At 38.3% G+C, this 13472-nt stretch overlaps 1 protein-coding gene across 1 annotated transcript; it reads right to left on the reverse strand.

Moving 5' to 3' along the window:
• Window positions 1-4626: 4626 nt before the first annotated feature.
• LOC124289588 (neuropeptide CCHamide-1 receptor-like) lies at window positions 4627-12168 on the reverse strand. The gene has a single exon (XM_046726160.1). The coding sequence runs from the start codon at window positions 11700-11702 to the stop codon at window positions 10506-10508; it is 1197 nt and encodes a 398-aa protein (XP_046582116.1). The 5' UTR covers window positions 11703-12168; the 3' UTR covers window positions 4627-10505.
• Between the last annotated feature and the right edge of the window lie 1304 nt (window positions 12169-13472).

A 13472-nucleotide genomic window follows, 5' to 3' on the forward strand; every position in this document is an offset into this window, starting at 1 on the left:
GCAAAACGCAATTTACTCACATGAGTAGGAAACAGAATTAAATCGATTACAGGAATTTAAAAATGGTGTTCAATTCTAGATAATGTGGATTTAAAAATTGTGAATTTGTAGTTATCTGTGAAATATTGTTTTGTGGACATCATACATACCACCCCGAAATTACGTGTAATGTGAACTGACGGCACAACCAACTCATGCATTTAGACTACTATTAACGTTAGCAAAACATGCTCATGGCAAAAGTACAACAGAGACTTGCAAATTGTAGTCATCTCCAGTTGATCGAAAACTACTTCTGGAATGAACATACAATACCATGATCATACAGTGCTATTTAGAAAGTGGTGAGGTGAACATGTGGTATATTTGGGATTACACTTTCTAAGTAAAGTACAGATTTCAGTACTTCCGGAATGATTCAGTCAGATGTTACAAAGTACATGGACACCCATAATGCCTTAATTCATCAATTATGTTTAACAGTAACTCGTGACTGTATATGAGTTGAATACAAACACTATTTATGTGGTTATGAAATGAGGTTATGACATGTTCATTTCACGTCAAACCCGTGAAGATCCGGGTTAGAATCGATCTTCAGTAACCCATGCTTGTCGTAAGAGGCGACTAACGGGATCGGGTGGTCAGACTCGCTTGCATGGTTGACACATGTCATCGTATCCCAATTGGGTAGACCGATGCTTATGCTGTTGATCACTGGGTTGTCTGGTCCAGACTCGATTATATACAAACCGTGGCCAAATAGCGGGAATATTGCGTGAAACTAAACTCACTCACCCATCCGTTTAACGTCAGCACAGTGAGTTTTCAGCGTTAAATGACGTTATAGAACATTGAATATCCATAGCATACTACTATCATCATGATGTATGAGAATGGTTTCAAATAATAGATCGAGTTCCAGAGGTTCGGTTAATGAGGTTCATCAGTTTGGGTAAATAAAATGAGGGTATACTTAACCGATGGGACGAGACATGTTACTTGCCCTTGTACAAACACTTGAGATATTCTTGGCAGTGTAATTGCTTTTAATGAGTGTTCACCATTTGCATTAATGCACACCTGCTCTTTCGTTGAATGAATACCACATTTACTGGCCGTTCTAGCAGGGTGTGTGTGACGTTTCAGATCTAATGAAGCGGATGTGATCATGAAAATGTCATCTCAGAATTAGCACAGACGAAATTTATTATTGAAGTGAGAGAGTGGTGCGGTTTTTTAAACAGTTATATGATAGTGGAGAGATGTGATGTTGTTTTAAACGACAACATGTTTGGATAAAGCCCTGGAGCAACGGTATAGGCCTGTTACTCTACGAATGATAACCAGAGTTAATTTTGTATGTGAATTCTTATTAACAACGTGTCAGAATAAATCAACATCAGAAAGTGTTGTCATAACAGTACCACAACATGTTCTACATACTTCTCGTTGCTATAAGGGGCGGTGCGGTAGCCTAGCGGTTAAGGAGTTTGCTCTTCACGCCGAAGACCCGGGTTCGATTCCCCACATAGGTGCAATATGTGAAGCCCATTTCTGGTATCCCCGCCGAGATATTGCTAGTATATTGCTAAAAGCGGCGTAAAACTAAACTCACTCACTCGTCGCTATAGATCAGAAAGATTTCCCATGCGACACACTAACTTAAATCACTCACTCACGTTAGAGGGCACCCTCGATAATCTCCAAGGTAGACGTTACGATCACTCTCCACTATACCCTTGATGCATCAACGGCTTGACCCGATAATTTTATTACCTCCCTTTGCTGTATCCGCATTCTCACAGTAGCCAATCAGCTAAGCCGCCGTTACATCCGGGCTTGCCAGTGTCAACAAAGTTAGCGGTCGCAGTCGCGAAGGTTTGTTCGCAGTGCCACTCAGATTTTTGGGGGAATTCATACAGACAAATTGACAGATCTGAAACTTTAAAAAGATATATGAAAGAACTTCTTCTACCTCTTTCAGAGTACCTCTGCATGAATTGTGTTGCCAAGTTTTAACGGTTACATAATTTAAGAAGCGAAAGTGAGTTGTGATTGGGTTGCTCAACTTCCCAGCGTAGACACCTGATTGGATAAAAAGCCAGCAAAGGGAGGTAGTAAAATAATCGGGCTAAGTCGAGCATCCAGGTTATAGTGGAGAGTGATCGTAACGTATACCCTGGAGATTATCAAGGATGGTTTAAGGGTTGTAAAACTCATTTCCATTTCGCACTTGTTCGTAGAAGAAGCACCATTGTTCGATTCCCACAGTATTGCAACTACATGTATTTGTTTCGCGTACACCTGATGCCATAACTGATGTGTGTTGATCCATTCATACAATTGTCACCGCATTTGTTTTGCGGAACACCCGTGAAGATCCGGGTAAGAATTGGTCTTCAGTAACCCATGCTTGTCGTAAGAAGCAACTTACGGGTTGTCAGGTTCGCTTACTTGGTTGACGTATGTTATCGTATCCCAATTTGTAGATCGAAGCTCATGATGTTGATCACTGGACTGTCTGGTCCAGACTCGATTATTTACAGACCGCCGCCATATAGCTTGAATATTGCTGAGTGTGGCGTTAAACAACAAAGCAACCAACCAATGTTTTTCGGATACCCGATACTGACAGACTGTTATCAAAAGTTGACGTTTACGGTTTATGAATAATCCTAGTTAGTGAGGATACCAACTGTTCGTCAAAAAGTGCGCGTATAATTATTATGACTAAAATAGGTAAATTACCACCTGTCATTTTCAACAGTGACGTATAAACATCCAAAAACATTAATATAACTGAATAGCTGATGCTGAAACATTCGATGTTGCACTCTGTACAAACAATTCTCGTTAACCTTTTTATCAACCTAAACTAGAAATAAGAGAGACTGGTAATATCGCCTGGTCTGTTTACTAGATCTCTGCATAAGACAATATATCCACAAGATTGTGTTTTGTAAAAGATCTGTTCAACGTTCTTGGGGCAAGATTTGGCCCTTATTTCCCGTACTTCAGGCTTGGTGTCAACATTACACAGCGTCTGAAGTACAACTGTCTTCTGTCTAAGCTCTTTGACATATTGATAAAAAAGGAAGAAACATTTTTATAAAGATAAGAAAAGGGTTAAACGTATGACTCTGATATATGCATAAATTTATGAAAGACAATTAATTTTTGATGATACCAGGTGTTTGCGACAAGGTGAGCGTATTTTGCCTCATTCATTTGTTATTCCGACAAGAAATCTGAAAAACTATCATTCACAACAAAAACGTATGTACATCTAAAACTTTATTTGCATCACAATACATTAAGCCATCAGTTAACAATTTATATTCTGATAACAACTGCGGTACTCATACATACAATGATAATAGTTGCAACAAAATATATTTCATGTATTTTTAACAATGCCATCTGTATTTACAACCTAGCAAAATTGGACAAGGCGTCTCAAACCTTGCCTCAAAAGACATTTGTAGATTTTGACAAAACATGATCATTAAACCAAATGGATGATGTAGGCAATTGATGATATCTTAAAGTAGGGTGTGGAAAAATATTTCCTATGTTATAGTTGCTACGACAAATGAACATCAGTAATAATACAATTATTCTTGGCATCCTGAGGAATATATAATATCCAAAGTTGACCAATTCAACCCTATTAAGGATAAATTTATTTTGACAGTGTGTAGTACAACATTCACCTAATGGGACCAGGTGTACATATACATCAATGAAACATATTGACACCAACAACCACCACTGTGGGATGTAATTGTTATCGCGATGTACATGTTACCATTCTTAGGAATATTAAATAAACATACGTATATACAGATCTAAAACATAGACACAACCATATTCACAAAATATCATCGTATTATGTACATGTCAAGGTAATGTAAACATTTATACAATCATTGCGATGCCAATTACAAGTATTGATGTACACGTATTTTATTGATAACGTTTTGATAGCTGGCTCACGCTATTGACAAGCATATTATACGGTAAAACGCCACATAATGATAAACATTCTCCAATACCCTGGTAATGGACGGTAGTGTTCCCTGACAATTCGTTCGGATAAACATTTACTGAAATGAATCATGGATACGTAGTCATGTGTCTTTTAGTAAATAGTTTAACTTTCCCAACAATATTCGACATAGTGGTATTTCCGGACTTTCCGGGTTCGACATGAAGAGGTTTCACGGTCGTACTTTATTCAGCGAATTATGACGATTACGAATTGCCTGCCCTTGGCTAATAAGGGTGTTGATAACGTTCCCTCATCTGAGGACTTACAATATTCAATCAGGAGCGACATATAGTCCGTAATCGTGAGTTACCTTATTATAAACAATGCCCACTTTCATCTTCAGACGGAAAATGAAGAAGACGTGAGAAATGTGAACTCAATCTGAACCCTCTTCTGTTCATATGTGTCCATGTGACGCAGTGTAATTAATGTGTTACGTCATTTACATACAATGATGTACTGTGACGTCAAATGACTTCAGGGTACCAGTCAGCATTGATAATCGCTAAACGCTACACGTGTACGATCATTTGACTCTTATCGACAGTGATGGTGCATTTGCATTAGAAATGGTTGTTTGTTTCATAAAAAACCGTGATGATATATATCTAAGGAAAATGCAATATGGACGTTAACTATGGTACCTTAGCTTAAACAGTGAATTCCAACATGGTCTGAAACCAAACATATATTTAAGTATAGGCCTAGAAGCTTGTGTGATGATGTACTTTGTCAGAAAGCGACAAATCTTAAATGGTCCGAAATAAAGAACTTTTTTTAATGGATAATGACATTTTGTAACCTTCAACGATGAAGCGCCCATCAGCAAATTACTCAGTTTGAGAGCTACGGGATACAAAATGAAGAATATATTACCATCGATGCAAATACTTCATTATTGAGTCTGGTTAAAATATAGGCACTAGTTTCCATCTTAAGCTAACAATTATTGCCGAACTGACATTTGTTTCTTAAGTGTACATATTGCAATATGGCCTAATTGCACGAGTAGAATTGTACAAGGAAGGCTGAGTGCTGTAGATGGGATAATAACGACATTTAGACAGATAATGAAACACAATTGCCAACAACTGTAGCGCTTGGAAATTGCTAAACCTTAGCACATTTGCCGTGGAAGCAAGGCAGACCACGCAAATCAGTTAGTGTTATTACAATAACAGGTGAGCAAGTCGAAATGTCATTACAAAGAAACATGGTAAGAAGAACAGGATTTATATGTATTCTTCACTGAATAACAAAAGACACTAAAAGAAACATACCAATGTACATAACTGGAAGGGTACACAATCAAAACAACAGATGATGGATCACCGACCAACATCAAAACATTTCGGGGCCTTGACAGTAATTAAGTGACCTAGATACATACGGTTGTAAACGGGTTACTTTGATAATGTAGTAATCGCTGGCCTGGTGTGAATCGATTATTATCAATTGTTTAAAGATAATTATTGCTACAGTATTAGTACCACTAACTGACAGCTGTTCAGAAGTCAAGACTAAGCTTTTGCTGTATTCGTCCAAGCATTCTTGCTGAAAAGGTTATTGCCTATCGCTGTTATTGAGATATTCTTTCTTAAATGATATACACATGAAAGTTAAGGAAGACAGTTTTATGAATGAACGTCTTTATTATGAGGACCACAACATTTCAGAGTACATCCTTGTACATTAATCAGGTGATGACGTTGAAGGTGAAGTTGACGTCCATAAAACTCTCTTCCTTATGTGTATCACTTCCGTTTGAAGACCCAAAAGAAAGTTGTTATATGTTTATTGTTAAGAGAAATTTAAAGCCACCGACCAGGCATTATGCAGTGAAACCATATTTTTCCATACTGCGGATTATTATGCAAATATAGGGCAAACATCAACACATGATACTCAGTATTGAGAGCATTTTTCGTAAAGACACAGAAACGTTATTACTCTTCTATTCCTATTCAATACGTCTACGCAATCTTTCTACAATCACGTATTATGGTATGCTTTTGTGAAATATAACAGTACCTCTAGATTCGTAATACACGCATCTCATGAATGTTTATTGCAAAGATATGAATACAGATATACCACGTTTGACCATACTTAGCCAGGCTCATTGTATGTAATGGTTTATGTCAAGAAGGAAAACAATCCAAACTGAAGCATATTGCTTAAACAGTTCTGATAAGGATTCAGAGACGACAAAGTCGTCGTATAAGATAAAAATGAACTTCACAGCATGTTTCTTAGAAAAAACAAAGTCTTTTCAATAGAACTTTCAATATAATTTCCCTTTTAACTGCCCAATTAATGTTGATGTTGTAGACAAATACGTATTGAGCCCAACTGTTGTCTTAAATTACATTTAGTACGGTTCAAAGACAAATTTGACAGTCGTTTTTCTTTATCCGCACATTTTTGTTCAGTTAACGACAGTAAACATTGGTGGTGATTTCGACTTGGCATCACTGAACATTCTAAGATGTTGATTCAACGCATGTGCATTTGTTTAGCGATTTATCTCAATGTGCTTCGTCCCGATCAGCAACAGTTGTACAAACTGGCTTGTGTCTGGTATTGATCTAGGGTTCAGAATACACTCGGAGCCGTAAAGGAACAGGTGCTTGGATGAAATGAAACACCACGTGGTTAATTACCGTATTTGCATCAATTAGCATGTATTTGAATAACGGAACTGTGACTGTTGTAATCAACAATCCAATTATGCATTGTATTTGAAGACCTTCAGAACAGGGTTAACGGTTATTACTGCATATGTGTCAGCATGGTGTACGCTTGTTTTAGTAATGTTGAGTTCTCTGGACGTGTGAACAGAGTACACTAATACAATTTTAACGTCTGAATAATAACCCAGTTATTGCCGTCACTATGGTGAATAATGTGAAATATCTTATTGTTCTAAGGTCAACAACAGAGATCCTTTTACAAGAATGTGTTGTGAAAAAGTGTTTTTTGCAAATTTGCATTCATTATTTTGTGATTCTGTTCAACTGGAATGATAAGTCACAATATCATCATCTGACTGAAACTTGAATCGACGACCCTATCACCGCGGAAGCAAGGCTTATAAGAAAAAGTCTTCTTTTACGAACATGGTCATTTGAAAGTTTTAAATCTATGGTATTGACGAACCTATTACACACTCTTTTATTCGACTTCATATTGCCAAAAGTAGGATCGGAATCAACTTATTGCAGTTTTGGTTTTCCAAACATTATCACGTGCATCGGATTGTGCATGTACATAAAGATCGACTAAGTTTATAAAAGGCTGAATCTTAACACTGTAGTCATATTTAGAGTTCCTCGACGTTCCTCTTTATCATTGCTGTTCACTCTACAATTAACGTATTGCGTTTTTCTCGTTATTTTTGTAATACAAGTGAGTTCAGATAAGTGCGAACAGTATGTGCGTCATATTTTCATTAGGCGTGTGAAAATATGAACATTAATAATAAACATGTTATGTTGACGTGACAATCCAAATAACTTTTGACATTTTCCTTACAGTATTTTGATGTATTGCTTTATGACAGGCTTGAGAGATCACATACGCCTTACAGTACTCGCCCAAGGCTTCAGAACAAAACATCAAAATATTGTAAAATTCATCATAACCTTTTCCAATCGCTTCTACAAGTCCAAGAAGAAAAAGAAACCGCTGCTAAAAAAAACCTTCGTAAAATGACGAATCACTTGAAATTTTGAAAGAAAAAATATATTTGGTTTGTTATCATCAAAAGTAACATCAAATAACAATTCTCGATTAACTTGAGCTAGTGTGATTCCTTTTACAGAGGCATAATTTCCATTCTTTAGTATGCCACCAAAATGTCAAGGATTCCCATCAGCGCATTCTGTAGTTAAATAACCCTGTGCAAGAACGACGATCACATCGACCCGAACCAATACCTTCTAAACCCTGCTAATACGTTGGAGCTCAGTACTTCTGGCGCCAGTGGATTACACGATATGATAGATACACTGCTCCCGTGTTAACATATTGCGATTCGAGGACCGAGTGCCGCACCTTATTCAAGTGCAAATTGAACAATGTGATTGGAGATACAGTACAAACCCCCATACGTGTATGCCAACACATATTGACAGTACGAAAAGTAACTCAGTAAACATGGTCTTTATTAGATATTAAACATCAATTCGAAAGAATAACCAGTTTTGGAATCCGCTGAAACAAATTTGATTTACGTAAGGGTCAAAGTAGCGGTAAATAGTACATGTATGAGAATGGACTTGTGAAAACAATGATGACACAAAGTGTTCGCTGAAAGGATAAGCATGTCCTACCCTACCAACACCAGCTGATGTTCACAAATGGTGCATGAAAGAAAAGATTGTGCACCACCTGACGCCAAACGGGATATCTGCCGCACATAAACCAAACAATCGAATGATTGACCAGAACATCCAGTGACAGTATGGCGCATTTACTGATTTTGTTGAAACTAAAAGGAAAGGGCTGACTGCTAAGTTCCTAGCCCCAGTCAGTACTGCGTCATAGTGGAAAGTTTCTTGTGACATGATGGTATTTACTGATTTTGACGTTACATGACGTTATGACGTTACATGTTTATACGTGGTAATCGAAATCCAAAAACGTTTCTGGATAAGTATTATTTAACAAAATTTAGACCAGTTTATATTGCGTTTGATTAGCAGTAACTTACTGATTTCGGCGGTATTCTCCAACAAACGCATATGACGTCATAAGTTGGTCATAGCAGTTGGGCCTGACGTCACTGAGGTATCAGAGTATGGTTAAAGCACACTGACACCTGTATTCACAAGTCCGAGTAGCATATTTTCAGTACATGGACTACACGATATATACCCCCAAATCTCCTGACATCACGGGGATTATGTAACATGTAACAGGTATCGGTAAACACATGTTTAGTGCAAAAAGCTTTTATGAACATTGAGCAGTAAGTACCGACAACTGATTGAATTGTCCCATTTACGATGATTGTGAGCCGACTTATCGATTACCCACTCAACGTACACAAAATATATAATCACAAAAGCTGATTGATAGGTGTGTGTTTCATTGTTATAAAACTGATATAGTCTATATACAGGAACAATTTATGTTAAACTAAGCCTGTACAGACGTAATAGATATTATCTATACTGTGAATAGTATATACAGCAAATTACATGTTTGGGCCGTCACTGTCAAGTGATAAAACACTTTAAGAAAAAGTGCCAAATATATGGCAAACATAACTATTGAGTACATCAGGTACATTTATGTTACGATAAAATTGAATAATCTTACAAATATCCCGACTATGTTATTAATCGGATTATTGCTGTTATAAACAAAGGTTTCATTGGTTATAACAGCAACTTGAACACTTCATCAGAGACGACTTGTACATAGTGGAGAACACTGAATCTTTGCAACGGCAACATTTTATAACAATGTTCAAGGTGATCCATGATTTATATTATAAATCCGCTGACTTGATTTGATAACGTAAACTGACAACTCACCATTACATACATTTTCGACAAAAAAATAATTGTTTAAATGATATTCTTCCTAAACAGTTTGAGCTACAACGTGTTTAATGTATATCTATCACAAAATAGAGACCGCAGTTATAATTATTTGCCTCCTTTATTAGATTGAGTTCCCAAATATCAAAGTATGTCATATGAATTATTCAAATGTTAATGTTTGTATCTATGGTCAGATATACACACTATACAAACATGGTCAATATTTCATAAAATATAATTGGCAGATATATACACAAAACTATCGCTTGAGTTCACATCATTGGTCAAATATTACCTATCAAATGGTTTTCACTCCAACAGATCCAATTACCTCTGCCCCGGTAAAAGTGATGGGCAGACTTGTGAAATGTATTGCAGCACTTTATAAATATCAGCCCGTATGCGATTGCGTAACATCATACATGAGGTATACGTCAGTGCTGCAACAAGTGTTCAGTATGCAATACCTCCCTCCTCATTTCAATGAGATGTTTATCCAAATCAATAACAGCAGCTGAGCAAAGCATGCATGTCACAGGTAGAACTTCAAGTCAAATATCAGCTGTACCATGTGTGGTATCAACGTCAATAGTTTCCTTGTCATGTAGTGATGAAACACGTGGAACAATAGAGACACTTCCTGTATAGGTGTAGACACATTGAGACCGTTGGAGTATCATTATCCTTATCGTTGCCGTTTCGAGTTGACCATAGAATACAGAGTCATATATCCCGAAGTCCTCTGATATATTAAGACTGTAGGAACCTCTATGTATTGTTAATTCAAATGGATTTAGTTTGACATACATTGTACTATTGATTGTATCAAGCCAGACCTGTTTGAGTTGTATTAGGTCTTACTTACTTGAGCACGGAAACGTGGTGTAACGAAGGTCAGTTCAGCACATGGACTGTGACATAGAATGAACCATGGTGTTGGTCGTTGAACTTGCCCTGCGAACAGTGCTGTTGAAATTGTGCATCGTTGACGTTTGCTCCAGTGGGTTGTAGACCCTGACTTTTGGGAAACAGCAGAACAAATATTTGTTGTAAAACTTTCTGAACTGGCTGCTCAGAAAGTATAGGGCTAGGGGGTTAACACAGGAATTCACGAAAGTCAAACAGAAGCCAAAGATTTGGAATCCGTACCAGAAGTTGTTGTACACACCGTCCTCGTCATAGAAGAACCAGATGATGTATATATGACGAGGCAACCAACATATGAGGAATATGAAAACAAAAGAAAAGACTACCTTCGCTACCTTCTTCCTTGCAGCTATCTGTCTCTGTTGATTCATAGCGCTCTTGCTGCATTCACATGGCATACTTTGTCCGCTTCTGATGAGAATATAAGCCATCATAAGGTAGAAGAATCCAATGGTCACAACGGGGATGGCGAAGAATACTACGAAGCGAACCAATCCCTGTATTTTGGGATACTTGGGATACAGCGAAAGAGGGTATGGAGTACACATGTGCCCGAAGTTACCATCCTCCATTTGAAAGTCTGAAGTGCTTGAGAAGATCCAATCCGGGATTGCAAGAAGGAAAGACGATGCCCAAATAACCCCTACCACTGTCATAGCCTTGCCAATGGTCTTCCCTGTTATGTTACTCATTGGGTCCACTATAGCCATGTACCTGTCAGCGCTTAGTGCAATTAGCGTGAACACTGACACTCCTAGAGACATGGTCTGCATGTAGAAATTAAACTTACAGATGATTTCCCCGTACGACCATGACTTTAATGTATATATTGTTGCAGAAAATGGAACTGACACCAAGATAAGAAGCAAATCTCCCAATGATAAACTGACAATGAGAATGTTTGGGACATTTCTCATGTTTTTGTTCCTAGCAACCGTAAAAATGACTGTGCCATTTCCGATCACTCCAACGATGAAAATAATCCCAAATAGTATCGGAACTAGGATTGCTACTGGCCCCTCGGAAATACCTTGTACAAACATCTTTGTACAGTTTTCAGTAATATTAGCCGACCGGTTGCACTTGAGCATCTCGGACGGTTCTGAAACATGTGTTATGTTAAGCAACCCTGAGGCCATGCTGTCACCAGCTGATTGATCCGACGACATACCGAGGGGTTTCTTTCACAACAATCAAACAGAACTATGAAACATAAACACCAGTTATGCCCGCGGTGATCAAGGGCCGTTTTCAACAGTCAACGGACTTCTCAAACATTGTCTCACCTGTAAAATCACTTGACGCAGTCTCGGATAAATCCAAAGCACGTGTCCAACACCGACCGTGTCTGTTTATATACCAATCAATGTATGACGTTATCAATTCCACATAAGCCACACGCAGAAGGTGATCCAATGGCCAACATGAGTATAGGACAGCTCCACACTTGTTAGCTGTGTTGATGACAGTGCGATGCTAATTTCTAGACCCACACTCCCCGCCTCTCTGTTTTTATCCTCCCATCAAACGCTTATTGGCTGACTTGGCGGTTGCGTACGGGACAAGAGCGGCGGGGTTATGTGTCAGGATGTGATAGGACATTCGCTAAAGTATTATGATTGGCGTCAAGGGGAGTCTGCGGCAGGTATGAATATGTCAAATGAAAGCGTTTCAATTTAACGCCGAATTGATGAATTTACACTCATACACAAACACATTCTTACTGCGACAGACCCCGCGGCTTGTGTAAATTGATTTCCATATCTCTTTCTGGAACACTAGTTCACCTAATAGTTTCTACATGACCTGGTGTTTAGCCGATAAATTTGAGACATAATCAAGCCAGGGACGTAGTGTTCGATCTGTATAATTTTGCATCGGGTTTCCACTGTAGTCTGAATACACACAACGCTCCTGACTCACAAGCGACTCATTACCAGCCCGCTGTAGTGGAAGAGAAACAGCACTACTCCGACTTTAGGAAGGCAAGGCGCTATTGCTGTACAGCATATCGCAAGGCAGACGCTGTTACAGAATGTGGACTCCGCTTCGCTGCGTTTCACGTCAGTGAGAGCAGATACCAACATAAGCCAGGGGTCCCTGTAAACAACGTGTACGTGCAGGGATCGCTGAGGTGATTTCGTACCATCACACAACATTACTTAACTTGTTAAGGGCGCTGATAGGACGGTATTTCAGTATGTAGTGCACTGGGGCAATTTTACCGTTGAAATATTGATATTTGTATTTGTATATTGTCCTAATATTGTGTGGATACATTTCATCCTTTATAATAGTGGTACTACCATTGAGGTGAATAGTATATTTAAAGAATAATACCTCTGTATAAAGAATAATACTAGCGCTTCTTCAATTTCGGCGATGTTTTACCTGTTCAGTCATTGTACATGAAACTGCCTCTGAAAGCAATCTGTTTGTAATTATTTTGTTTTTCCAGACTTTTTTATCGATGCTCCTGTGCAATGTTCTGTCTGGGTTTTGAGAAAAGACACAACGAAGCTTAGTATGTTACAGGGCAAGTACAATGTTAGAGATGTGGTGAAAAGGACTTGCGGTAAAAATCATATCATCAATCATTTTAGCGTGGTCGAGGGTGTACGATGACACAGAAATGCATTTAGATCGTTACTGAGGGCGATTGTTGCTGGGAGTTCCCTGACTGAAACAGTGAAATATGTTCATTTTCAGAGACGTAGCGTTTGGTCGTCACGTAGAAAACCCAGGTTCGATTCCTCACATGGGTACAATGTGTGATAATTCTTGCATTTTGCTTAAAGCGGCATAAACCCATACTCACACACCATCTTATCAGGAAACATTTCATACGGATGCACACATTGTACGCTTCATGGCGCCACAGGTGGACCGATAGTCGACGTAATTCGCTGTACAGAGATGTGTCTCTTGGACATGTCAGA

Source organism: Haliotis rubra, unplaced genomic scaffold (genome assembly GCF_003918875.1).
Source record: "Haliotis rubra isolate DU_JTF1 unplaced genomic scaffold, ASM391887v1 Scf443, whole genome shotgun sequence".
NCBI lineage: Eukaryota > Metazoa > Mollusca > Gastropoda > Lepetellida > Haliotidae > Haliotis > Haliotis rubra.

What these genes read in the sequence shown, in the direction of transcription:
- LOC124289588 (XM_046726160.1), bottom strand. Translation starts at nt 11,702, where the DNA reads ATGTCGTCGGATCAATCAGCTGGTGACAGCATGGCCTCAGGGTTGCTT.